This window comes from Lampetra fluviatilis, chromosome 8 (assembly GCF_964198595.1).
Source record: "Lampetra fluviatilis chromosome 8, kcLamFluv1.1, whole genome shotgun sequence".
In the NCBI taxonomy this organism is placed as follows: Eukaryota; Metazoa; Chordata; class Hyperoartia; order Petromyzontiformes; family Petromyzontidae; genus Lampetra; species Lampetra fluviatilis.
Window position 1 is genome coordinate 14,043,674 of NC_136282.1, and position 27,767 is coordinate 14,071,440.

The 27,767-nt window shown below is 49.8% G+C and overlaps 1 protein-coding gene across 2 annotated transcripts; it reads left to right on the forward strand.

Moving 5' to 3' along the window:
• On the forward strand, positions 1-27,571 carry LOC144933917 (solute carrier family 13 member 4-like). Of its 2 annotated transcripts, none has more exons than XM_078859226.1 (16): positions 1-123; positions 4,468-4,598; positions 9,490-9,618; positions 10,959-11,095; positions 11,669-11,922; positions 12,448-12,535; positions 12,654-12,690; positions 13,820-14,196; positions 14,702-14,821; positions 16,330-16,431; positions 17,413-17,511; positions 18,569-18,672; positions 19,254-19,393; positions 20,800-20,961; positions 22,278-22,415; positions 23,803-27,571. In XM_078859226.1, exons 2-16 carry the CDS (start codon positions 4,506-4,508, stop codon positions 23,935-23,937), a joined length of 2,115 nt encoding a protein of 704 aa, XP_078715352.1. In that variant the 5' UTR covers positions 1-123; positions 4,468-4,505; the 3' UTR covers positions 23,938-27,571. The 2 variants fall into 2 exon arrangements, with proteins under 2 accessions (XP_078715352.1, XP_078715351.1); XM_078859225.1 differs by lacking the exon at positions 1-123 and adding an exon at positions 1,675-1,781.
• The last annotated feature ends 196 nt before the right edge of the window (positions 27,572-27,767 follow it).

A 27,767-nucleotide genomic window follows, 5' to 3' on the forward strand; every position in this document is an offset into this window, starting at 1 on the left:
AGTCACTCTGCGCGTCTCTTCATCCACAAGGCACTCCGTGTGCCCGCGGGCCTCTTCATCGGCGGAGCAACATCGGAGGGAGAGAAGGGGGCGCGTAGCTCGCACTGGGCCGGTTTGGTATCGGTGAGTGGAGAGTGCCTTGGATGATGATGATGCGAGAGATGGCTCTGCTGTGCGTGTGGGAGCGAGACGTTCAACGTGTGGCAGACGTGTGCGTGTGTGTGTCGACTCGGTCTCAAATGAGCACATGGTGCGGTGTGTAAACATCGCCACCGGGGAGACAAAGGCGGCCAGGCCTGGTTGCTGTCCACCCACCATCCCTCGTGTGCCGTACTGGCCTTCATAGGTGCTCGCTAACAGCACTTGCCACGACAGTCTGTGTGTGTGTGGAAAGGGGAGCGGTTTTCTCACCGCTACCCGGCGACACCGGTGATGATCATCTGAACCGGTCTCCGGGACACCCTCCTAGGTCGACTCGGCCTCAAATGAGTACCTGGTGTGATGTGTAAATATTGCCACCGAGGAGATAAAGGCGGCCGGGCGTGGTGCTGGTCACCCAGCCCCTCGTGTGCCGTGCCGGCCTTCATAGGCGCTACTTGGCTAACAGCACTAGCTCAGGCTATACGGGGGATCTTTGTCTTTATGTGTGAGAGAGAGAGAGCGAGAGAAGTCGTCTGTGTGTGGTAGTAGGTCAGACAGAGACCGCTTGTGTGTGTCTGTGTTTGATGTGTCTGTGTGTGTGTCTGGATGTGTGTTTGATGTGTCTGTGTGTGTATGAGGCTGTGTGTGTGTGGTAGATACCGCTGTGTGTGTGATGGTTTGTGTGATGGTTGTTTGTGTGATGGTTGTGTGTGTGATGGTTGTGTGTGTGATTGTTGTGTGATGGTTTGTGTGTGTGATGGTTTGTGTGAGTGTTTGTGTATGTGTGAGGGTTTGTGTGTGATTGTTGTGTGTGTGAGGGTTTGTGTGTGTGAGGGTTGTGTGTGTGTGATGGTTGTGTGTGTGATGGTTGTGTGTGTGAGGGTTTGTGTGTGTGCGATGGTTTGTGTGTGTGTTATGGTTTGTGTGTGTGAGGGTTTGTGTGTGTGTGAGGGTTTGTGTGTGTGTGTGATGGTTGTGTGTGTGAGGGTTTGTGTGTGTGTGATGGTTTGTGTGATGGAGTGTGTGATGGTGTGTGTGTGAGGGTTTGTGATGGTTTGTGTGATGGTGTGTGTGATGGTTTGTGTGATGGTGTGTGTGTGATAGTTTGTGTGATGGTGTGTGTGTGTGATGGTTTGTGTGATGGTGTGTGTGTGTGATGGTGTGTGTGATGGTGTGTGTGATGGTTTGTGTGATGGTTTGTGTGTGTGATGGTGTGTGTGTGATGGTTTGTGTGATGGTGTGTGTGTGTGATGGTTTGTGTGATGGTGTGTGTGTGATGGTTGTTTGTGTGATGGTTTGTGTGTGATGGTTGTGTGTGTGATGGTTTGTGTGTGTGATGGTTTGTGTGATGGTTTGTGTGTGATGGTGTATGTGATGGTTTGTGTGTGTGTGTGATGGTGTGTGTGATGGTGTATGTGATGGTTTGTGTGATGGTTTGTGTGTGAAGGTTTGTGTGTGTGTGTGATGGTGTGTGTGATGGTGTATGTGATGGTTTGTGTGATGGTTTGTTTGATGGTCTGCGTGTGAAGGTTTGTTAGCTACGAAACCGGCCACCCGAGTTCGATTCCCGCCCGAGGCCAACACAAGGTGACAGTCATCTGAACCGTTCCTGGGCCTCCCTAAGGTCGACTCGGCCTCAAGTGAGTAGCCCGGTGCGGTGTGCAAATACTAGGGAGACAAAGGCGGTCGGGCCACCCATCGTGTACCGGGTTTCATAGGTGCTCGCTAACAGTCTGTGTTAAAGGCTGTAATGTGGGGGGGCATCTTTGTCTTTGGGGTTGTGTTTTATAAAGACCCCGCTATGCGTGTGAGGGTTTGTGTGAGAGTTTGTGTGTGTGATGGTTTGTGTGTGTGATGGTCTGTGTGTGTGAGAGGGTTTGTGTGTCTGTAATGGTGTGTGAGTGTGTGTGATGGTTTGTGTGTGTGTGTGAGGGTGTGTGTGTGAGGGTTTGTGTGTAATGGTTTGTTTGTGTGTGATGGTTTGTGTGTGTGAGAGGGTTTGTGTGTGTGTGAGTGTTTGTGTGTGTGTGATGGTGTGTGAGTGTGTGTGATGGTTTGTGTGTGTGTGATGGTGTGTGTGTGTGATGGTCTGTGTGTGTGAGAGGGTTTGTGTGTGTGTGATGGTGTGTGAGTGTGTGTGGTGGTCTGTGTGTGTGTGATGGTGTGTGTGTGTGTGTGTGAGGGTGTGTGTGTGAGGTTTGTGTGTGCGTGAGTGTGTGTGAGTGTGTGTGATGGTGTGTGCGTGAGTGTGTGTGAGTGTGTGTGATGGTCTGTGTGTGTGTGTGGTGGTTTGTGTGTGTGTGTGATGGTGTGTGTGTGAGGGTGTGTGTGTGAGGTTTGTGTGTGCGTGAGTGTGTGTGTGTGATGGTCTGTGTGTGTGTGTGTGATGGTTTGTGTGTGTGAGGGTTTGTGTGTGATGGTGTGTGAGTGTGCGCGCGCGCATATCGAGTCCTGTGTGTGTGCGCGTGTCTTTGTGCGCGTGAACGCGTGTGCGTACAACATCACATTTAGACCGGTGTTCATCTCCGACGGGGTCGACCGAACCTCAAATCGGTCGCCCCGGACCGGTGCGTTCGTGTGGTTATAAGACAGCCGGACGGCCTGCCGGCCTTAGCCCGCACATCCGATGCGGGTGGACAGAAGACAAATGCCGTCGAATCATCTACACTGCACTACTTCCCGGGGCTCTGCGCTCTTATTTGTGTCGAGATATAGATATAGCCGTAGCAGTTCCGAATTACGACTTTGTGCACGCTATGACACGTGGGGACCGTGTTTGCATGACCATACTTCACCACGCTGGTCAGTGCGGGTTGGTTGGTGGTGGTGGTGGGGAGAAATGCAGAACTGGGGTAAGCTGCACTGCCCTCTGCTGCCCGCAACGCAATCAGCTCTTGCACATATATTCTTGGTTATTTCGGTAAAGTCACAGAGATAGATAATAAAAATGAGATAAAATTTAAAATAAATAAAAAAGCAAAAAACCCACAACGTTTCGATCGCAACACAAACGATCGAAACACCGTGGGGTTTTTTGCTTAAATGTTTCTTATTTTATATTTTATTTTATTTTCTGTCTCCGTGACTTTACCGAAAGAACCAAGAATATGAATTCCTGCAGTCACGAAAGTTGTAAGTCCAACTTTAACTCTTCCACCTCTCTGTTGCACAATGGGTGGGTCACCAACTCTCAGGATGTGTTGCCCGTCCAGGATCGGCCACTGCATTCGCTTTCGGGATTAATTTGGGGCCGATGTTGTCATTAGGCTTCGCATTCAAGCATGCAATGTGTATTGCAATACATCATTTCACGATGTGAAGCCGGTGGCACAGCGGTGAGCGTACTGCACAACAGACATGGCATCCGCAACCGGCCGAGTTTTCATTCCCCAACCACTTTAAATCGAACTGAGGTCGTCGGGTTTATAACCCAGTGTCATAACCACCGCACCAAGGATACGCATTGCACCGATAAGATGCATATACTGATAAGTGATTCTTTCTCCAGGTAAACAAGGCTTATCTTCATCGCTGGAGGACGAATAGGCCGCTAGAGTAACAATGGAATCGGCCAAATATCCCCAATGTCGCAGGACCCTCCTGAAAAAAGTGCCGAGACTCATCAAGCGCCTCACAGTTACGGACGCACGTCTTCACCGGGTTCCTTGGTTTCCTCCCAGACAAAGCCACACACTCATCCATGCAATCGGCCAAAATCCCCTTGCGGTAGGGCCCTCCTGACAAAAAAAAGCAAGAGAACTTTCAGACTCACGGAGACTCTCCGGGGTAAACAGAGAGTGTGGCTTGTTGTGGCTGTTTGTGTGCGCTCGTGTGAGCAGATCAACAGCGGTAGCACAACGGCGATAGTGTTGGGGAGCGGTAGTGTAACGGTTAAGCGCGCTGCTCTTACGAACCCGGCGACCCAAGCTCAAGTTTCAAGTTAATTTATTTGGTATAGCCTTGTGAGCCATTCGGCTCTTGAATCGGGTGCAACCGCAACAAAGAAAAAACTAAAACATGAACAAGAAAACATCTTAAAGTGACTATGTGACTATGTGCAAGCTGAAAATCCAGGAAAAAAAGAGCAAAAATTCCAGAAAAAAGCACCGTACACCAACGCTCAATTACTGCTCACGACCAATAACAGTGGCGAATATTTGAACCGGTCCTGGGCCTCTCCAAGGTTGACCGAGCCTCAAATGAGTACCTGGTGCATGGTGCTGGCCACCCCACTCCCTTGCGTTCCCTGCCGGCCTTCATAGGTGCTCGCTGAACAGCACTTGTCCCAGAGGTCGAAGGCAATACGGGGGATCTTTGTCTTTGCAGGTCAACAGGGCATGGTCACGTGTTGGGCGGCGTGAATCATGTGGCGACAGCTCTGGTCCGGGCGGCGGCTGCTGATCGCCACGCTCGCCCCGCTCTTGTTGCTGCCTCTGCCGCTGTTGTGGAGAAGCAAGGTAAAGTGGAGAACTCGCCGGCTGATGGACGCGTATTCCTCCACTGCACTCCAGCCACAGCGAGCGCGGGAGCGTAGGCCGGGAAGGATTCATTTCGGCTAGGTCTGTGCAGGTCGGTGACCCAGAAAACATTTCTGCTCCTAGCCCCCTTGCATCCAGTATCAGCCATGATACCTCTCACTATGGCCGTGGCTACGAGTAATCATGTGACACATTCTCCAGCCTACCAGCTGCATGGCACAGCCACGGAAACCGACGCGGTGGTTTGACACGCACACGAAACTGAATGCGCCACCACCATCCCAGCACCACAGCCAACGCAACCTCACCTACCTATCGAAGAATCTCACTGATAGGACAACACACGAGCGCACAGGCGCACAAACAAACCATTCACCGCCATTGAGTATATTTAATAGTTGTCGAACACTGCTCTTTATAGTGGCGACGGTGTGGGGAGGCCATCGCCCAGCAGTGGATAGATCATGGCCGATTATCTCTTACACGACGCGTCTAATTATATCTCCTACATCGCTCATCTCCCTCTCTTCTTGTAAATGTCAGCTGTGAATAAGTATTTCTGATATCGTCTGAATATCTGCCTCGTAGACAATGGCTGCTACTGCTGCTGATGCTCCTATTGATTGATGGCGATAACATCACTGTCTGGGCACTTGGTGGCTAAGTCATGAATGTCCTGTGGCCATCTCATGCAAGTCGCACACTCTCACTCGCTCGCGAGTTATTAATGAGCTCTTTACACATATCTGTGAGCGGCTGGCACTGGCTCTTTAAAAGCGATGTTGTTGGGAAGACTGATGCAGCAGGTTATTGCTTCTGAGTGAAGTGAGTGGCGAGCATCCTTCAATCGCCCTGGGCCAAGACGTGGAATAAAATATTGCACCACCAAATTGGATGGAGAAATGTACTCGTGAGCACCGTGTCTCATGCAAGTGTATTTAGGGAGGTTCTGAAAGCTCCAGGTAGTGTTTGCTATTGAATTGTTATTGTTTTTTTTTAAGTAATCAACCAGAACGACTCCTAGGAACCCAAATTGAAAGTGTCTGAGATCTTAATCTCCTAGGGCTGTCTCCATCATCATCATCATCAATCATTGCCATCAGCCATGATATATCCTCTGCTGGATTAATGCCTCCCCAAGCCGTCGCCTGATGCGACAATCCATCTAGCTCCTGCACACGAGCAGATTTCATCACTCCATCTTCTCCGTGGTGGGCATTCTCCCTCCGTTGGTTGCCAATCTCCGCACCTGCGATTAGCACGGTTTGCTACGTAGTTCAACATACACACGTACAATATGATGTCTGTCTTGACCATTGGCCATCAACCCTTTTAGCCAGGCATCCTGCTCGAACTCACTTTTATTTACAGCCAATCCGATATCTCCAAAGTTGTGCTCTCTGCTTCAAGTAAAATATCCCAGCATATGCACCTCTATTTCTCCACGCATATTTGCCTACTTTTCAGCTTTTGTTGTTTTTCTTCTTCTTGCTGTTATCAGCAGTTTGAGTTTGGAGTCAATACAAACAGGGTATAGGGTAAATGTCACAGATAAGTGGAGCCCATAAAAGGGCCGATGGCCTTATGCCGAGCAATCTTTACAATGCAACACAACACGATGAGAATCTACAGAGTCAAAAACACTTTAGGATTTTTTGTTTTTACAACTTTGCATCGTAAAAATGAGTTAATCAGAAATGTTATGAATGTAGGAGCTCAGTGTTGTATTTGTTTTTTAAGCAAATTGCTCTGAGCGCGGTGGCTGGGTGACACAGAGGTCAGGTCGCTGACATGCCACCGCTGAGGATCCAGGTTCAGCGACCTGCAATTAAAGCAGGTTCTCAAATGTGGAGAGTTCTTAACCTCATATCGGTCATCGCTGATTCACACAGAGACACACAGACTCGCGTAGAGCACGGTTGGCCACGTACGGTACAAAATAATTTCAACTTACATACATATTCACATAGACTGAGCTGTGATGAGACTAGGTTTTCTTGGGTATCGAATTGATGGTTTGAGCCTGGTCACCAACGACTGCATAAAAAAAAAACATCACATTACATTTAGTTCTGAACTTAATTCGCCTAAAATTCCAGCTCTGAAAATCTAAATGGGTACTCCATCTCATGGCATGATGTAAATTGCACAATCTGTATGAAATTGTGGAAGTCGACAGAAAAAAAGCAATTGGACCTCTGAACAGCGGGGAGAATATGAACTGACCTGTTTAAAATAATATATTTTTTAAGAAATGTATTACGTATCCGTGCACGAATCCTTATTCCTCAACGGTTTGGCGGCAGGAACTGTTACGGCGATTTGGTTGCAACTGCGATACATTGCGGAGGCGATGCATGCACGTGGTTTGCTGCTCGGATTACAGAAGCGAATGTTAGCCCTGGGTCTCAGCCAACCTGCTGTTTAGCCTTGCTCAAACTTTTACTATAGTTTTAACTCTGTACATGAACAATAAGTCCAACTCAAGATAAATGTGCCCTGTCTGTGCCTGGAAACTAAAATTGCACAAACACAATGCTGTTTACGTAAGAGATTAAAGGCACGGGGTTTAAGTAACCCATTTTTTTTTTACCAAAACGTACAAAACAAGCTACCTCCTTGACATTAATTGTAATTCATAACATTTTGAGAAAACAAATTGTATAGCCTGGTATAGATGACGGTCCAGCAATGGATTGAATCTCACTGCAGAACTTGGTTAATATCTGGTTGGCAGACTGCCTGGGATTGAACGCCAGGTGTTGTAGACTTGGGTTGCAAATGTGACCAGGAGATGGTAGAAAAGCAATAATTTCTTTGAACGAAGCAAAACTTAAAATAGTAATGAAATAAACTAAGTACATTTGCTATTCGCACAGTTCTTGCAGTGCACAGGCTATGACGAAGGCGCCATGGTTATGTTTCGTAAGCTTAATTGAACAGTCGACCGCTGCACAACGACTTGAGAGTATGGGACGGATCACAAATAGCGATCGTGAAAACAGTGACAGAACGGTGAGGGTCACCTCCCCCCTGAATGCGTGGCAGGGTCTGCTATGGGTACTCAACTTCACTCCCACGTGAAGCGAAAACGATCGTTAATAAAGTTGGCCAAACATCCCAACGCAGGACCTTCCTGAACAAGAGATTCATGGGCCTCCGTAAGGCTTTTCTGGATAACTAATGGCATAATAAGTATTATTAATATTACAAGTCGGTTGCAGTAAACATGTTTATTTTGCGTTCGTGCCGAAAGGATTTAATTATATATATATTAAAAAATGTGGCAAACCAGTGTCCCTCGTCGTCAGCTTAATCTGGCTTGCGCAGTTACTCAGTCTGGGTCTCTTGACGTGTTTATGAGCCAGAGTCCCCTTGTTTCTCTCAACCCCCACCGTCCCCCCTCACTGCCCCCCCCCTCGACGTATCGACCCTTTTTCGCCTCTCCTGACCTCCGCCCGATCAAGACACGCATTCGAGAAAGTGGTGCAGGGGTGCGAGAATTCCATATAAGCTTGAGCGGGCACAGGCCGGGACGGGTTCCACTCGCACACCGACACGCAGGGCTCCATGAGACTCTCTCTCCGTCTTTCTCTCCGTCTCGTTGCTCGGCCTTTTATGCAGGTGGGGCGTGATAGCTCCTTTGCGGAGTGGTCCGTCTGTCCATCTCTCTCCGTCCGTCGCTGCGTTTTTCACCTGATATGGCTTCCATGCAGCCCGAATTTCTCGCAAGATCATTTTGCGTCTCGCCTCTGCTCGCAAACTTTGGTGATGGCGGTTGTGTGAATAATCGCAACTTCGCTGATTGATGTCCGCTAGCCTTGAGATGTTTTTATTTTTTCTCCCACGAGAGTCCCCTTGCTATGGGGATGTTTGGTGAGTTTTTTTAAAGAAGTTTCTCGTGTAAGCTAAAGATGCCACGAGTTGTTTTTAATGCAGAGTTATCTTGCCCCAGTGTATGTAGGTGGGGTCTTGTGTCATGAGTCCAGCAACGCTTTGTATCTATGTATGTTGAACTTCTTTCACATAACACCGTTTGTAGCTAACTGTGCTTATTGGAGGTGCCTTCACCCACCCCTGCCCCCCCCACCCCCACAAGTCTCAATGTGGGGTCGGGAGGGGGTAATAAAGGTCGACACGAGTGGGTTCACAGAGCCATTTCCTGCTTTGGCGTCTGCTGGTCACCTCGCAGTCTCATAAATTTCACCACGATCCACCCACTCTCGCCTCCAGAGCGCAAACTTACTGGCGTGCACCAAAGACAAAGATCACCCACATAGCCTTAACAGACTGTAGGGGCAAGTGCTGTTAGCGAGCACCTATAAAGGCCAGCACGGCACACGAGGGGGTGGGTGGCCAACACCACGCCCGGCCGCCTCCACCATCACGCCCGATTCAAATCTACACCACGCTCCATCCACTCCATCAACGTGACCCCTACTCTCTCCGCATCAGTAGAGGTCAGGAGGCATATTGTTATTTGCTGCTCTCAGGGTCTTAAACGCACTATACTGACCAACATTAATCCCTCCAAGTCATTGCGAACACTACATATAATTCAGAATCAGATTCCTGCTTGCAGTCAACATTGGTAACGAACATCTAAACCGGTCCAGGGCCTCCCCCGAGGTCGTCTCAGCCTTAAACGAGTACCTCGTGGTGTGTGTAAACATAAAAATATCAGCACTGGGGAGACAAAGGTGGTCGGGCGTGATGCTGGCCGCTCACCCCCAGGTGTGCCGTGCCAGCCTTACTGGGTATTCCCCAACAGTCTGTTATAAGCTCTATTGGGGGATCTGTATCTGTGTTCATGCGGACGTGCGCGTGTGTGTGTGTGTGTGTGCGTGCGTGAATCTACGTGCATACGCAGGAGGCGGCATGCGCGTACACGGTGCTGCTCACAGCCACGCTGTGGGTGTCCGAGGCAGTGCCGCTCGGAGCCGCCGCACTGCTCCCAGCCATGCTCTATCCGCTGCTGGGTATCATGCGCTCCAGCCAGGTGATCTGCAGCAGCGCCCTGTGCGAGGGACGCCAGTTAACCCGTCTCGTCACTGCTCAGATCGTCGTTTTCAGCTGTTTTTTTACACGCTTTTAGTTAACTCACTCTGTCTGTTGTATCCACAACTCTGTCTGTTGTCATATCCTCAAATCTTGTAACTCAATTTTAACCCACTTCCCAATGTCGTATCGACTGCAAACTTGGTATACGTATGTCATACCGGTGACAATACTATATTCTATCATTTAAAATATATATATTTTTAAACATTCTTTTTTATATCTTATGTTTCGGCTTGGGTCTAATTGTCAACGCTCAACTCACGTTGGCTGTAATTGGCCACGGTCCCTTACGTTATGGCAAGCTTCGGGGCCACTTCCTGGAGTCGTCGAGTTCTGCTATTACTCGTACGGTACATTTCATTAAAACGTGTTTATTTTTATTTTTTATGTATATTTTATCATTGGCAATTATCATTGCGATAGTCTTGAGATTCATAACAACTCATCATCGTTATCAACATCGATTCTTATCTAAAATCAAACGCGGTTTCCCACTCGAACCAGCACGTGGTGCTTGTAAGCTCCTGTTCACAGCCCGGAACCAATGGTAGGAATTCTACATTCCAATGGCAGAGTGAGTCGCACCACATAGCAACGACAGGTGACCACTCACCGCAACGCGGCACTCCTCTTATCGATGCCAGAAGGGTGAGCCGCTCACTCTGAATACTGTGCCGTTGATTAGAGGATACGTTTTTTTCACAATAACGCTGATGCGGTGAATCATGGTGATGCGACTTTCATTACGGTGCTGGTAATTCGATGGTGATGTAGCAGCCGAAATATCACCCGATGTGGTAGCGATGTGAGAGTGACGGTGATGTCTGGTGAGGTGACAGTCACGGTGATGGGACACCGCTGTGACATTGGCGAGCTCACGCCGGCGTTATCGTTGATGTAGCTAAGTTTCACGCAAGGCACAACAATGCATAAAAAGTATAGTCATGCGTGCGCATGCAAAAAAAACCATCAGCATTTCCTGAGGAAATGCATTGTGGTCCCCTCATCTGAGGTCACCGGAATACATTTGAGAAAATGTGACTGCTATCGGGCCGCAGTGAAGCGGTGATAGACAAATGTTGACTGTTTTTGTGCTCATTAGGACTCGTCAGCAAAGTGTAGTCACCAATTATCACCGTTGCAATGCGGTGTATTGGAGACGGTTACAGCAACAGAACGCTGATACTCCGCCGATGTCAAGGGCGTCAATGTTGCGGCGATTTTTTTGGACTTGACAATGTCGTGACGTTACCGCAACTCTTGCGGCGTCGTGCGCAGGTGGCGGCCGAGTACTTCAAGGACACCACCCTCCTGCTGCTCGGCGTCATCTGCCTCACGGCCGCCATCGAGAAGTGGTGCCTGCACCGCCGCATCGCGCTGCGCATGGTGACGGCTGCTGGCGCCCGGCCCAGCCTGTACGTTCCTGTCCCTCCTGCTCCGCGGACAGCACGCCGGTGCACTGGCACGATAGCACATCCAGTTGCAGATCTGTCAACTTCTCAATGGGGGTGGGGGAGGGGGCGGTGGCACTTTGGTACAACTATTGATAAAATTACAGAGACCTGTGAACTTACATATAGACAAATTGACTTACATAGAAACCCGCAGAAATACACAGAGGCCCGTAGACTTACACAGAGGCCCGTAGGCTTACACAGAGGCCCGTAGGCTTACACAGAGGCCCGTAGGATTACACAGAGGCCCGTAGGCTTACACAGAGGCCCGTAGGCTTACACAGAGGCCCGTAGGCTTACACAGAGGCCCGTAGGCTTACACAGAGGCCCGTAGGCTTACACAGAGGCCCGTAGGCTTACACAGAGGCCCGTAGGCTTACACAGAGGCCCGTAGACTTACACAGAGGCCCGTAGGCTTACACAGAGGCCCGTAGGCTTACACAGAGGTCTGTAGGCTTGCACAGAGGCCTGTAGGCTTACACAGCAATGAGTGACGTGCGTGCCCCATCCCCGTCTTGCGCCCGCTGTCCCCAGGCTGGTGCTGGGCTTCATGGTGTGCACCGCCTTCCTCTCAATGTGGCTCAGCAACACGTCCACTTCGGCGCTAGTCATGCCGATTGCCGAGGCCGTGCTGACGCAGCTCGCCGAGGACGGGGCAACCTGCGGGGGTGGCGGCAAAACCGCGTCCGCCGTCGCTAGCGAGGGCGCCGCCATGAGAGGCAATGACTCGACGGCCGCCCTGCTGCCGAAGGGCGTGCGGCAAACGTCCGACCCGCAACTGAGTTTTGGTGAGGTGTGGGGGAACCGGGGGAAGTGTGGGGGGGTGCCGCGATGATGTCCACATTGCTTCTCACAAAGAGGGCGACCGGGGGCGCAGATTGATTTGGAGTTGTTTGTCCTGTCGAAAATGTGACTGCATCCGTGGATGCCGTACGAAAAGCGGAACGTGCGCGTCGGGGGAATTTTGCTCGCGTGCCGAAAGTGAGGTGCGATTGAAATCCCTTCAGAGATGAGAGATGTCACGGGCAGAGGGGGAGAGGCAGGTCTTGAGCCCGACAAGTTCCGTTTTAACTTTTATCGATGGTTTCCTGTCGTCTGTCTTTAATCACGAATATGAATTTCGAAAGCTGCCTCCCGGAAGCAAACAAGTCCCGTTTAGTTTGGATGCGAAACATTTTAACTCGTAACAATGAAGCTGCGTTGCTCATGGACTTTTACGTTGAGGCATCACGGTGGAATCCCGTTATTTACAATTACTTCTGCTTGATAACCAAAAAAAACTAACATCAATTTGCCCGTCTTGCATGCGCCAGGCGTCGCCAGCTTTGATGTGGACAATTCTGACGACGAGATGACCGTGGACTTCAAGGAGGAGCCCACGGTGGTGACCGTTAGCCAGAGGTACAGAGGCCAACGCCGGAATTCCATTTGGCACTTAATTTGACGCACGGAAGTTTCGTCTGCTGGTGTCGGTATTACAAAGCACCTCTTGAGTTGATGACGTGTCACCTGTGTGCAGTATTCAGGATGGTGACAAGATCAGTGCCTTTCATCAGGTAAGTCGACGCACTTTCACAAAACCCATTTATCCTTTTTTTACTTCACAACATTGTGTTAATTGATTTCTCGCATTTGTGATGTTATGAAATATTCTATGCACCTGCTGAAGTACACGAACACAGCTGTCTCCAAGGTTGTTGGTCTTGATGATGACAACCGCCGTCACGTACAGCCCTATGTACTGTTGGATGAGGGCTTTCCCATGCCATACGGGAGTCATGGGTGGTTGTTTGACCATCCTTCACCACGCTGGTCAGTGTGGGTTGGTAGAGGCGGGGCGCATATACATGGGAGAATAGTACAGTATAAGGATAGATTTTTTTCTCTGCTGCCCTCTGCTGCCCACGCAGCAGCCTCTAACACTGTTTGCGTGCGGTGGTCGGGCATCCAAGCACGGTCCGGTCTCAGCGCTGCTTATTGTCTGTGATCTGACGAGATTGTGAGCGTTGAGAATGATATGGTCATAAGTCAAAGTTCCAAGCATGGTCCTGCTTGCTGATCGGATAAAAGAGTTTAATTTTACTTGTGGATATTTAGTAAAATGATTTGTTTACCTTTCACATACTTTGCACTCCTATCGTGTTTTTGTTATGTTTGTTGTTGTAAGGTTCTGACCCGCCCCAACTTGGCATCTGTGAAAATTTGATTTCCTTTTAACAAAGTGCACGTTTTAAAGTGAATTAATTAGTACATTCAATTAGGCTAAGATGTGGCAAATACTGCATCGCTGTGCATTCAAGCTATTGATCCGACAAATGATTAATTACAATTGTGGTTGCGTCATTTGTAATGAATTGCAATGAAATGTAATTTTGGTCATTTGCGTTTTTTGTAAAACAAAATTTCTAATTTCAACTAAGACGGCTGCTGTAATTGCAATTTTAATAAACTCCAGGTCTGCTCTCGATTATAAACAACAACACCTCGGTTTGGTCTAATGCATTAAATTGGCATTCGCGCGCTCAGATGGCCGACTCTCTCGGCATGTCCTGGACAACGTCTTTGCAAACCTCCCCTGGCCCAGCGGTGACCCATGGGTGACCTTTGAACTGCGACCCCGTGGTGTGAGTAATGTCCCCGGCCTTCCGCCTGCCCCCCACCCACCCACCCCCCTCGCCTTCGCAGCAAGAGGTCATCGCGGCGTCGGCAACGGAGGTCATCACGGCGCTGGACGGGCCGTGCCGAGATGTCGCGACCTTCGGCCTTTCCGCCACGCCACAGGATCGCGTCGCGTGCCGCGGCGTCCCCAACGGCTGCGCCGCCGCTTCGGCCAACGATGCCGCGAGCGACGGGGAGGCGGAGGGGCGGCGCGGCGGTCTCGACAGCCCGGCCAGCGAGAGGACGGTGCTCGCGGGGAAGCGAGGGTCGGCGGGCAAGGGCGAGACGAACAGGACGCTGGGCAAATGCCTGACCCTGGCCGTCGCCTACGCCTCCACCATCGGGGGACTCTGCACCATCCCGGGCACCTCCACCAATCTCATCTTCGCCGAGCAGTTCAGCAAGTGAGTTCGGCGCTGGCGTCTTGTGTGGCGGCCGGGTAGCTGGAGAAGAGTTAATTTGGAAAAGACCACGTGAAGTTTAAACGTATGGCATGCTGCCGTGGTGCAACGGTTAGCGCGGCGGATTTGCAATCTGATCTCCCCCATCCCTGCCCACCCGGCAAAACAAGCGGGTACGCCACGGTTAATGGATGGGCAGATCGCGTGTGGCGTGGTGAAGTGTGCGTACTTCCACCCCTTCTAAGACGCCGGCTGGCCAGCCTGATACCCTCTGTGTGGCCTCTCTAGAGCTACCTCAAGTGGAGGCCCTCCCGCCAGCAATGGCACGAGCGAGCAATTGCAGGGCTGAGCTTTTTGCTTCCTCTGTTTATACAACTTTAAAAGGGAGGCTGAGCCTTCAGCAGGGCGCAGAGGGGAAGCTTAGCCACCTCCAGCCACCCCCCCCCCCCCCCCTGTTGCGATGACGCTGAGCGACGTGCGGTGCGTCCCGCTGCCCCGGCGCGTGCAGCCGCTACCCGGCGTGCGAGTGCATCCACTTCGGCTCGTGGCTCCTCTTCAGCTTCCCCGTGGCTCTGCTGCTGCTCATCTTCACCTGGCTGTGGCTCACCTGGCTCTTCCTGGGCTTCCGGTGAGGAGGCGGAGGATGGATGGAGGAGGAAGGCGGAGGGAGGAGGGAGAAAAGGACCTGTGTATATAACTTGGGCCAAATGTACCAATGCAGGGTTTTCCCAAAAAAAAACATGCTCCTAATCCTGATACCCAATGAGGCTTTCTTGAATGGAGCAGTAGAATTCAAAGTGTCCTCCCACCCACTCGAACAAGGGTGGAACATTGCCTACCTCTTGACAAGAATGTCGGGGGGAAATTCCACACTGACAAGTGGATAGCACTCATTCAATTAGAATGTGTTTACCCTCAGCCAAGCATGGGCTATTTTCACCATCATCCCTATCATCATCGGCCATGATTATTCCACTGCTGGATGAGGGTCTTCCCAAGCTGTCGCAGTCTCTCAAGGTCCTGCGATGCATCAATCTGCATGAGCTAATTTCATCGCTCCATCTTCACAGCAGACGTCATCTTAGACACCTAAGAGGTTTTTTGGTTAGATCGCGTAAATATGTGTCGTTAAACCCGCCACCATCCGACACAGCCAATTAGTAAGGTTTCTCATGTAAACAACACATGCCAATGTGTTACTCGTATAGCACACCGGTGTGTTGGAGAGTAAACCCACAATATTTACAATTCGAGTACGACGTTTCACCAGTAATTACAACTAGCATAATATTGGTCGTGAAAGCCTACTACGTTTTAAACTCATCTTAGACACGTCCCCCTCTTCGGCTGCCCCTCTGACATTATTTCTCGACCACCGGTGATATTTTCAGAGCCTGATGTTAGCTAATTATCCGTTCCACAGTGCTCGACATCCCACCGACACAAGGGGTGTGGGGGGGGGACAAAGGGCTCCGTCTGGGGCACGGGGTCACTTTCAGAATAGCTCCAACAAAGTAGCTGCTGCGGTCACAGCGCTAAGTTTGGCGAGTGGTCTCAGGATGGAATTCACTTCTCTCCTCCTTCACGGGGGGACGGGGGGACGAGGCTTAGCATTGGAGTTGGACTTGAGCCGTGGCAGGGGCGAGTTCCTCCAAAAAACAATCCCAGTTTTTCTTTTCTTTAGAACTGCTTTTTGGTGTTTAATTTGTTGTCTTTCCCCCACACGTCTGAAAAGCAAGGTTGGCTACGTAAGGTGCGAAAGAAATTCATCATCATTCACACATACACCGTGTATGTGTCCCGACGTACGTGTGTGTGTGGGAGGGGTAGTGTAGCGGTTAGCGCGCCACACTAAGGAACCCGGCAACACCAGTTTGATTCCCGCTCACGTCCAACATCAGTGACGATTATCTGAACCGGTCCTGGGCCTGCCCTTAGATCGACTCAGCCACAAATGAGGACCTGGTGCGGTGTGTAAACATCACCACTGGGGAGACAAAGGCGGTCGGGCGTGGTGCTGGCCACCCACTGTCATGTCCCGTGCCGGCCTTCATAGGTGCTCGCTAACAGCACTTGCCCCAACAGTCTGTGAAGGCTATATGGGGGTATCTTTGTCTTTGTCTCTGTGTGTGCCAGCATTTGGGACCTGCGTCGCCTGTGCTCGGGCACGCTGAGCACCCAAGAGCGCATGTCGGAGCGGCGCATGCGGCAGGAGTACGAGAAGCTGGGCCCCATCAGGTGCGTGAGGTCACATGACCTACAGGTGCCGCCCCCTGGACTCACTCATAGTCCACAAGCCCATGACACACGCTTCACTCGTCCGTACCATCCGCGGTGGTATAATTTCAGTGGTTCATATTCCGTGCTGTAGCCGCTAACAGTGAATGATGTGATACCCACTTGAAATGAGTGAGTTATCACGACAGTTTTGCTACCTTAGGTGGTACAAATTGCTGCCGTGGTTCAGGGACCACGGTTTAATTCCTCCCTCTCTCCTCCAGATTTTCACTCGCGTTTAGCCAAACTCCAGGCCAATGCGGCGTGGCACGATTTTTTGCCGGATCGTAATTGCAACGGACTTTGCGGTCTCCCACACATCTCCTTTGTAGCCTTCGCGCCAATAGCTAGCGTCGTGTACTTCCATCTGGACGTGTAATTCAAACAGACTTTAGTTTTTTCCGGCCATCCTTAGCAATAAAAACAAAAATCCTTTATCTCATTGTGGTGTTGCGAACTCTTAAAGTTCATGGGATGTTAATGTGAAAACACCCATTGCATGGCATACGAAGGAGGAGCACACGTGGACCAATCGCGCTGCAAATTCTATTTGAGACGGATTCAGTGGCCCTTCCTCCCACTGGTACACTGGCCAATCCGATGATAGCCCTCGCACCACCCCTAATCCTAACCCCACGCCTTGGCTACTTCGTTTACAAATTGGATGGCGCCGTTCACTTCCGTGGTCAAAATTTGCATCGAGACGGGGAAAAAACAGCTTCCTGAAGAAAAAAAACAAAGCGGCCGATTTGCTACGGGTTTCTGCCAACTCCCCCCCACCCGCCCCGCCCCGCCACTGGATGCTCGGTGGGGAGAACGTGGGTTTGAATGAATGAGGCCCTTGGACATTCCAGCGCTGCGTGTTCCCTACGCGTGGAGGTGCGGGGGATGGGGAGACCATCCGTTAACCGGCGCGGCCCCCTTGCCTGTGTGGGGTTGCAGCTACCAAGAAGTGGTGACGGCCAGCGTCTTCCTGCTCATGGTGCTGCTGTGGTTCCTGCGCGACCCTGGATTCGTCCCGGGATGGGCGTCCTTCTTCCTGTACGTCCGCTCGCGCCGACCGTCAGAGAATTGCGCAATCATTTCATGGCCTCGTTGTCAGTCCACTGCCGGATGAAGGCCCTCTTTCCGCCCCCCCACCACGCACGCCATGTCGGTCATCATGGGGGGTTGTTTGACCGTGCTTCAACGACGCCGTGTCGGTACGGGTTGAAGGTGGTGGCGTGAGAGGCCTGCGACCGGTTCGGATGTCACTCGACCATCTATGCGAGCCGTGGCTGGGAACTGAACTCGGATGGCCAGGGTTCGGAGCACAGTGTGTTTTCTAACCACGCCGCTGCCGTTATACCCCAGAGAATTATTCAACTAGAACTTGGATTTTAAGAGCACTGTCCAAATGTATTTGTGAAAGTTGCTCATCTTTACAATGGACTTAAAGTAACATGCCACTCTCACCCCAACCTAACTTCTAACGTCAACATTGCCAAGCCCAATCCATAAAATAACCTCTCCTAACCCTAACCGTAAACTAACCCAAAGAAATATTTTGCTGCCGAGAACACCTCATTCTTTCTTACTCCTGGGCGTTTATATATATACAGAATATTTATTTTACGGCCGGCAGGTCAAAATATTTGAAAAATCTAACATTCGCTTATACAGGGACGGGCATCACTGACGTGCCATGCTTACAGCTCGGCATGCATGGCCCAGAGAATTCATTTTAAAATAAACATTATTTTAAACAAAATATTAACATTTTGTTCATGAATTGTTAAATCATTATCTACCGACTCAAAGGTAAATGTGCATATCGTTTGCATGAAAACAATGGAAATTCGCGCGCACGAACCGATCCATTATCACCGTTACCCATGATCAATCCACTGCTGGATGAGGACCTCCCCAAGCCGTCGCCGCCGCCACCTGTCACGTTCCCTGCGATGTATTGATCCGCCAAGTAACCTGCAACACGCGAGCTGATTGCGTTCACAAGCAGCGATGTGAATCGACGCGTCGTTACGCCCCGGGTGGTAAAGGCGTCTTCTTCTTCTCGTCGTTGCTGCTGGCACGCGCTCCCCATGGTGCATGCGCGCAGGAAGGGCTACCAGACGGACGCCACGGTGTCCCTGCTGCTGGGCTTCCTGCTCTTCGTGGTTCCGTCGGAGAGGCCACCACTGCCTTGGCTCTCCAAGACCCAGAGTAGGGGTGCCCACACGGCCGAACACCATCATCACTCTCGTTATCATTGCCATCATCGTCACCGTCTTGGTCGTTGTTGTCATGATCGCCGTTGTCATCATCAAAGTTGACATCATCAACAACATTGTTGTCATCGTCATAATCAACATAATTGTTATCAACACCATTGTGTGTCAATGTAATTATCAATATCGTACTCTTTGGTTCTTTCGGTAAAGAACCAAAGAGTAATTCCTGCAGTCACGAAAGCTTCAAATCAATATCGTCATCAACATCACCATCGTTTACATTATCGTCAATGACATTATCGCGATTGTCACGATCAACAGAAGCAATGTAAAAAACAAACATCAGCGACAGTATCATTAGCAGTAGCATCATGGTCCGCCATCATCATCAAAGACATCAATGTTATCATCAGCAGCATAACCTGCTCGTTAGTATCACCGGCAGCAACAGCCTGTTTAGTCATTCCATCTCACCAGACGTTCCCAACCATCGATGCAACGCATCTCTCCCTCTGATGCCGCCGTTTGTTGTTGGTACGCTTATTCAATCCCTAACTTTCGTGCGGCGCCTAGGGGTAAAACGCGCGGAGGAGTCCAGCGACAGCTGGGGCAGCTCCCCGGCGCTCATTAACTGGAAGGACTTCCAGGGCTGCATGCCGTGGGAGATCGTCATCCTCGTGGGCGGGGGCTTTGCCCTCGCCGCAGGCTGCCAGGTACGAGCCTCACCTGCCCCGCAATCGCACTCCGCTAGCTTGATAGAAGGCAGGCTGCGGGCTGCCAGGTAGGAATTTCACCTGCCCCGCAAATCGCACTCCGCTAGCCCGAGTGCTGAGCATGGCGTAGTGCCCACCGCTGCCCGGCGGGCACTTTGTAAGGCACACAGGGTGCATACAACTCGACCGAGAGGAATTTTAAGGCGGGCTGCCGAGCGCTACTGGCAGCTGCTGCTCCCCGGTCACAACCGACGAGCCGGAGTGCCGAGCGCTTTGAAGAGAAGGCGGTAGAACGCTCACCACGTGTATTGCGCAACCAGAAACTAGCCTGTGGAGTTTCTTGAATCTCCACCTCTTGACAAAATAGACGGATTGGACAGCCAGTGATGCAGTTCGCCGACCTTCTGTGTTCAGGTTGGGGAAACCTCGGCCCCGGGACTCGGTTCCATACGAGGCGCGTAAAATGTAACGGTGTCGTACACCGTCCACACGACACAGCCAAGTCGCGATGGTCGTCACGTGGAACAGAACGTGCCAATGTGTGACTACTTCAGCTCCACCGGTGTGTTTGCTGGAGAGCAAAGCCACAACACGTTTACAATTGAGTACGACGTTTCTAATGCACCGGTGTGCTGAAGTAGTTTTAACATCGCCACGTTTTGGTTACTTGGCGAACCTTACGAACTGGCTGTCAGGTGGAGGTGGGTGTATGACACATTTACATTCACGCGAGCTAAAAAAAAAACTTTGTCATGGATATCTATCCACTGCCCTCATCGAGTACCAGATGGGGATATCTTCAATCTTGCAACGCTGCGTTTCTAACTTTGGCGCGTTCAGTCACTTCTGACACTGAGGGGGCCTCTTCATACTCAGTTGACACACGCGTGTCGTTGTGTTCTATTGGATAATGGAATGTGTTGATGCGTGGTTGTCCACTCATGGCATCTGAAAGTCCCATTCGGCCCTCGGTGAGCAAAAGCTGGTCTTCAGATTCAGAATCTTCAGAATGTCCAGTATGGGCAGGTCAGCAAATTCGCGTTGTTGCATCATCCTCCGGAGATGGCAGATGATGCGGATACCTGATGCAAAAATGTAAACTTAACAACTCTCCAGTAGTAGTGTTCCAGAACAGACCGCAGTACAACGAATAACGACTCAACGCCCAAATCCACAAATACGAAGGAGACATCACATCGACGACACACCACTTCGCTACTCGTGACGATGCTGTCCGCGCTTGATCAACTGAACGTGAAATCGTAGTTGCTGCTCATCAGCCGTACAACAAGAAGCGAACTCGTCTTGGTTGTGGTGGGTGGCGGAGGGGGGGGTGCGAGAACGAGGTGGAAACAAGCGAGAGCCAACCTCACTCTCCCTCCTGTCCCTGCCACCACCACCACCAGGTGTCGGGGCTGTCCCTCTGGGTGGGCTCTCAGCTGCAGCCCCTGGGCTTGCTGCCGCCGTGGCTCGTGGTGCTGCTCTCCTCCCTGCTGGTGACCTCCGTGACGGAGGTGGCCAGCAACCCCGCCACCATCACGCTCTTCCTGCCCATCCTGTGCACGCTGGTAAGCGACCGGTGCCACGCAACAATGATGCTGTGCATAGTGCAGGGTTTTTTGGGGGGGTTGGATCGCGCAGATATAAATGCGTCGCTAAACACGCCACCACCGACACAGCCAATTAGTAAGGTTTGTCACGTAAACAGAACATGCCGATCCATTACTAGTATAGCGCACCGGTGTGTTGGAGAGCAAAGCCACAACATTTACAATCTGAGTACGACGTTTCGCCACTAATTACAACCGGCATCAGCAGGCGACTGCCAGATTTGTAATTGCTGGCAAAACGTCGTACTCAGATTGTAAATGTTGTGGGTTTACTCTCCAACACACCGGTGTTGGATGAAGGGCCTTGGGCTTGAGAATGGCTGGACAGTTCCATTCGTGTCGTGCGTGGGAGTAAGCAACATTTCAAGATCTGCACAGATGAGTCAGGGAACCCACTTGCTGTACTGCCGTCTTCTTGGTCACCTCACAGCCGAGCGTGCTTCACAAATCTCTACGCGATCCACCAACCCTTGCCTCAAAAACACAGGTTCACGGACGTTCACCACGCTGATCAGTGCAGGTTGGTGAAGGGGTGGGGGGCGGGGGGGGGCCTAAGACCGATTCAGATTGCACCGAGCACTGGTGCTAGCCGTGTCCAGGACTCGAACTCGGGCACCCGGGGTTCAGAGCCACCGCTGGATTTATCAACCACACCAAATGTGTGGCGAGTTGTAAAAGGCAGTACACAAAGCGGATGAGAAAAAAAGCCCACTTGGATTGTTACTCTAAGCATGAATCACTGCAGGATATTGTATTCCTCCATATGGCCGCTAAGAATGGAAGCACTTAGGTCAGTCGAACTTGCCACGCAAACAGCCCGAGTTTAGGGATTCTTAGAATTAAGTGGAAGCGCTCTTAATGGAGCACATCCTGGCCAGAAGCTATCTGCTTTTGAACAAGATAAATGTGTATAGTATCAAAAGGGTATTCGTATGAAAATGTCACAATGTATCGACATGTTCAGGCAGAGAGCAGGTTAGTGCATTGCACTACGAACCCGACGACCCGAGTTCGACTCCCGACCGTGGCCACCATCAAGTGGCGAGCGACAATTTGAACCAGTCCCGAGTTCCTCCTCGTCCAACTCGATCTCAAAAGGCGCGGCGCGTAAAAGTCACCACTGGGGAGACAAAGGCGGCCAGGCGTGGTACGCTTACTGTCGCTCTTCACAAGCGTAGGTGCTCGCCAACGGCACTCCCCACACCCCCCCCCCCCCCACTGAACAGTCTGTTAAAGACTTGGCGGGGGTGACATTTTATGTTTGTCCATGCCAGTCGGAGAATATGCACGTGAACCCGCTGTACGTGGCCGTCCCCGCCACGCTGAGCACCTCCCTGGCGATGATGCTGCCCGTCGCCAACCCCCCCAACGCCATCGCCTTCAGCTACGGGTACCTGCGCGTGCGCGACATGGTACGTCAGCGCTTTGCGCACGAACGCGCACGCACACAGCCGCAGGGGGGCTTCGTATCGGCGGGGTCTGACCAGGTCATGGGGGCCAGAGGTGGTGCCCTAACCCAGGGCTATACTTCCTCTTGCTTTGGCTGCGGGGTGATCCGTATTTTATTTTGGGTTAGATTGTCGTGTAGGTATAGTGTCAATTGTTTTTACTGTATAACCCGTCCACCACGCAGCGACAGAGCCAATCGAGTTGTCACGTCACGGGCGAAATGTCCCATTTGATTTGGCTTTTTGGCAAAACTGGAGGCATGTTGGAAAAAGAAGCAGGAGTTTGACAATTTTGTCCGACGTTTCACATCCAGCGTCATTAGCTGTTTGCAAAACTGACATGACGTAGCTACATTATAGATGTAAAGGTTCATCGATTAAAATTAATTCCTATGCCCATGAATCATAAACTACATGTAATAATCAATACTTTTTTTTATAACATATATTGTATCTCATACCACTCAGGAACCTGCAGATTCATACTGCAGCATAAATTTTACGTGCATCATCCCACAAAAATAACGACGTGAAATTGAATTGGCTTCGGCACGAATACAGTGGCTTGTACAGGAAGCATAAATCAGATAAACAATCGTAAATTTCTATCCAGTGACAGATGACTCAACACTTTGCCATTAAACCACTGGTCAGTTCACTTTTGTAGACAAAAGGAGTGAAAAATGAATGTGTTTGCTGTGGCTGGATATAATTATAAAGTTTTGCATTATAAAGTGTACATGCAGTGAGCCGGTGTTAAAATTTGCCCAAGTTCTGCGTTCCTCTTTATATTAAGATGTTTTCAACCAATGAATGTTTATACATGTGGGAGGAAACCGGATCACCCAGAGAAAACCTACATGTGCAAGGAAGCAACACTCTATCCCATACAGTAGCGATAGATATTATTCATAGGATAATAATAGGCACGTGTTTGGCTGCATCTGTGCACACGACCCACAGTTCAGTGTCCCATTAAGTGGGACTTGGGTTCCATCGACGTACGGTAGTCGTAGTAGTAGGTGACGTCAAAATACGTCTCGAGGAGGCCCGGATCTCTGTGAAACCTGCTGCCATGGGCCATTCTCCAACACGAGGCGGTGAACCGCCGTGCCAGAGATTCCAACGGATACTTGCGCGTCATGAACTTTAGTATCGTGGCATGTCGCATGTCACAGGTTGTGTTATCATTGTCATGCGATGGTACTTTGCCTCATGACACAGTATGGTGACATGACACCAGTAGCACAATCGGGATAACATTGAGGGGAAAATGAATAAGGCAACTAAATTAAGAGTTCCTGTCGGACGAGGCTCGGTGTGCGTGACTTTTTTTATTTTATGCCGACAGGTCAAAGCCGGGCTGGGCGTGAACATCATCGGCATGGCCGTGGTGATGCTGGCCATCCACACGTGGGGATTCTCCATGTTCGGCCTGGACAAGTACCCCGAGTGGGCCGCCACCAATGCCACGGCGGGGCTGTGAGGCCCCCAGGGCGCCACGCTCCCAGGTGGAGCCGCCCAACGCGTCATCGTCGCCACCCCCCCCACCCCCCCACGGTGCTGCTTTACGGGATTGCGACGTTTGGGTCGTTCTTGAACACTGAAGGTTCATCGCAAACTCCCCAGCGTTCAACAAAGGCTGCACACGAAGTGAAGCCATTTCCTGGCTAGCTAATCTGGACACAGACTTATGAGTTGCTCTCCATCTAGGCATGCGCAAGAGGGTGAAGACCCAGACGTTTTAAATTCGTCTACGGGTCTGCACAACGACAAGGCTCTATGTCGCGATGTGTACGCATGGATAGATGGATAGCAAAACAAATCTTCAGTAACTATACAAAATAAAATCAATATTTGCATTACTTTTCAGAAATGGGATTGCATTATATATTGTGCAGAGCCAAATTTCGGTGGTGGGAATTGATTAAACCTGGTCTGAAAAGTATAAATCTCTGAAATCTAAATAGACCTGCCACTGTTCTCGTCAGATTGCCAAAATATAATGTAGGTGCCAGTCCCTCAGTTCAAGAGCTACATTCTCGACACGCCCCGTACAGATACACCAGGGGACCAGATTTGAGCCGTGTTTTCATCGTCAAATTACCCTTTAGCAAACCTCAAATCTGATGTGTACTATCAAATCTGAGATTAGTGACGGCTTACATTTCATAGACCGCATAAGCAGCACACTGAGGAAAAAAAGTGGTGGTGGTGGGGGGCCTCGCTTTAAAAGTGCCTTTTGAAAAGTCCTACCTCGCTCCTTACTCAAGTGCAATATCACGTGACGTTTGGTGAAACCCCAACGCGTTGTAATGTCGCGTCCGCGGTTCGTTTTTCGTCTTCTCGTTATGCGCAGGTCAGTGTTTGTAGAAAACCCTTAAATGATATTTCACGAGCAGCAAATATTGTCGGTGAATGTTTTTTTTTTCTTTCTGTGCATCTCGCTTAAAAGTTATTTAAGTGCAAAACGATTTCAAATTGACCAGGTGCGTCTAAAAGATTGTACGTAGTATAGTAGTACTAATACGCCGAGTTATTTTGTTTTGTCGGAATTTGCGTCGTGTCATCTTGTTTATGTTTCATGTAGGCTCAAGGCAAGTAAAGGCGGTACGTGTAGTTAGGATTAGAACATTGTACAATAACCCTTCCTCTACAATGCAAGAGACTAGGGCGCATTCCATCACGCGGCACGCACACGACAGAACTTTCAACAGCGTCCACACTTTGAGATGTTCACAATGTAAAAATAATATCAGATTATTTAAAAATAATCTCAATGACAATTATGTAACTGAATACACCGGTAGCATTCATAACTGATATTTAGTCATTCACCCATGCGGTTTAATAATAGAAATAGTATGTTTACACAAACCTGTACACTATAAGGATGTGGTGCAGTGGTTCACACGTATGTACGTTGAACTTCTTTCGCACCGGACGTAGCTAACCATGTTAATCGGAGCTGCGCTATGAACCCTGTGAGCCGAGTTTGATTCCTGGCCGCAGCTTAACGTCTGTGACACATGATATCTAAACTGGTCCTGGGCCTTCTGTTGACCAACTCCCACTGTCCAGCTTAATAAGTATGGTCAACGCTGCAAGACTGACACGATGTGTGGGGAGGACTTCATCCAGCAGTGAACTGAGAAAGGTCTTTAAATTATTATTTTATTCCATTAAACACTAGATATAAAATCGACTGCTGCATGTCGTTACCAGTGGAGTTCCACGCGTCACATGACGGGTGTGCAAATGTGAAATGTAATTCAATGGCATTCGCTCATGGGTAAAATTACTTAGTTTTTACGATTAGCCGTTATTTTGTTTTCTTTGACAGAAGCATGACACTCATGAACAAGAAGCTGCTGTCTTATAACATATCTAAAGTCAAAAATAAAACAAACTGAATGGGTTTTTGATAAGTATTACATCTTATCATGACTGTACTCAAAACATTCATACGATGCAAGTTGTTTCAGCTTGCAAAATCAACCTTCTTGTGTAACATTCCATTACACACTGCTGTATTAATGTATCGGTGATAACTGCCATCAAATTGACGTGTTTAAATCATGCTGTGCCAATTAATCAACTGGCAAAAAAAATATATAATTTGCTAGGATTTAGTATTTTAGAAAATTGTCTTTCGCAGGTAAACAGTATTCATAGGTAGGTTTCTGGGACAAACGCGTGGCGTGGTAGATGCTGAGAAAAAGGGCGAGGCCGAGACCGTGTCCCAGCTATGCATGGAATACGTGTTAAAATACTTGAATGCGTTTGCGTGAATGATGCTGTAATGGCCCCTTTCGGTACGGTCGTCCTGACGCCTTACTCATATAACGTTGCTGAGTTAGCCGTACAATGTCAAATCAAGATTTGTGTGCAGTGCATTTTCCAAGCCTAGCCCTGCCAAAGAGAAGCAATCCCGTGAGTGTTTTGCCAATCTTGGGAGATTAATGACTTGGTACCCATCGATTCATATTTCCCTACGTCCAAATCATCTGTAATGTGCCCGGTCTCGGAAGCTACGCGGGGTTATGCCTGGATAGTGTTTTTGACGGGTATAACCAAAACGCACGGAAATTTGCTAGAGACATGTTGGGCAGCAGAGGGCGATGCAGAACGAGCTATTAATGTACTGTACTCTGCCCCCTATTCTCCCCCAAGCAGCACTAGCACGCGTCGCGGAGTATGGTCAAGATTTGGAAGGGTCCTAGTCCAGTGGATCGTGAGCCTTCCCGCAACGAGTGGGTCATCCATTCATTGGTTGGGTAGAAAATAAAATAAAAGCGAGTTCATCCATAGCGGAGCCGGCGCGTTAATACGAGTACCCATTAAGCAAAAAAATTCATGCAGGATTTTGCACAGCGCTGGCAATGCTTTTGGTACTCATGTTAAAAACATGTATGCTCATCACCAGAGGCGCATAATCACTTCCTAGCAAACGGCACACACACACACGTTCTCCACCTCGGAGTACAGGGCGTTCTGGTTTGTGGTTGGGATTATTTAAATTCCCAAGTAACGCCTAAGGCACATCGAGTAAGAGGCAGCTTTTCCTTTAGAAAACGAAATATTGTTGGTACGAAGGCTGGGGGAAAACGCAAGTGTCGAGTTTCACATCTGTCACACCAATTTGTTTAGTAACGTTTTGCCCCCAACCTGCAAGTCGTCCCAATTTGTGCCGGTTCATTCCGTACAGTCACAACATCTAAAACTCATTGTCCACTTGGGTCCACTGTTATGTCCTCAGCCAAATTCCGATTACTGTACCGAGGTTCCACCAACACGAAAAAACCTGACCGGTGTTGGCACCGCCGATGTTTGCCAGCGTTGCATTTCTGACGCGAATAGCCCGAGTGGTCCCAACCCTACGGGGGTTATAAAGGACACGGTGAACTCTGGTGCGAGAGCTGTGTGCAGCTGCCGACGTGACTTCCACCAAAGCACCCACTGCCTCTGGTGATAGGCTCACAACAATGCGTCGGGGGAGACGCTAAGAGAGATGTTATTTGTGCCACACTTTTTATTTCATGGCTTTAATTTTGTAAATCGATTTTGTATTGCATGTACACACTGGAAGCATTTTTTTAAAAATACAGCTTGCGTATGAATTTTGGTGCCTTTTTTTATTGAACTGGTACTTTCGTTTGCTCCACGGACGTGGCAATCTGTGTCAGTGTGCTTTAACTAACCGACAGCCCACGGGCCAAATGTGGCTCTGAAGGCTCTTGGGAGTGGTCCGCTGACAGATAAATCGAGACAGATTAGCGAGTTGAAAGCAAGACGTGCGAGAGAAAGAGATGTGGA

Bases quoted from the DNA above. Each gene is read 5' to 3' on its own strand.
- LOC144933917 (XM_078859226.1), top strand. From the start codon at position 4,506: ATGTGGCGACAGCTCTGGTCCGGGCGGCGGCTGCTGATCGCCACGCTC. The intron at 18,673-19,253 runs GTAGGGGTGCCC...TGCGGCGCCTAG, and splicing joins TTGGCTCTCCAAGACCCAGA to GGGTAAAACGCGCGGAGGAG. The intron at 20,962-22,277 runs GTAAGCGACCGG...TGTCCATGCCAG, and splicing joins TGCCCATCCTGTGCACGCTG to TCGGAGAATATGCACGTGAA.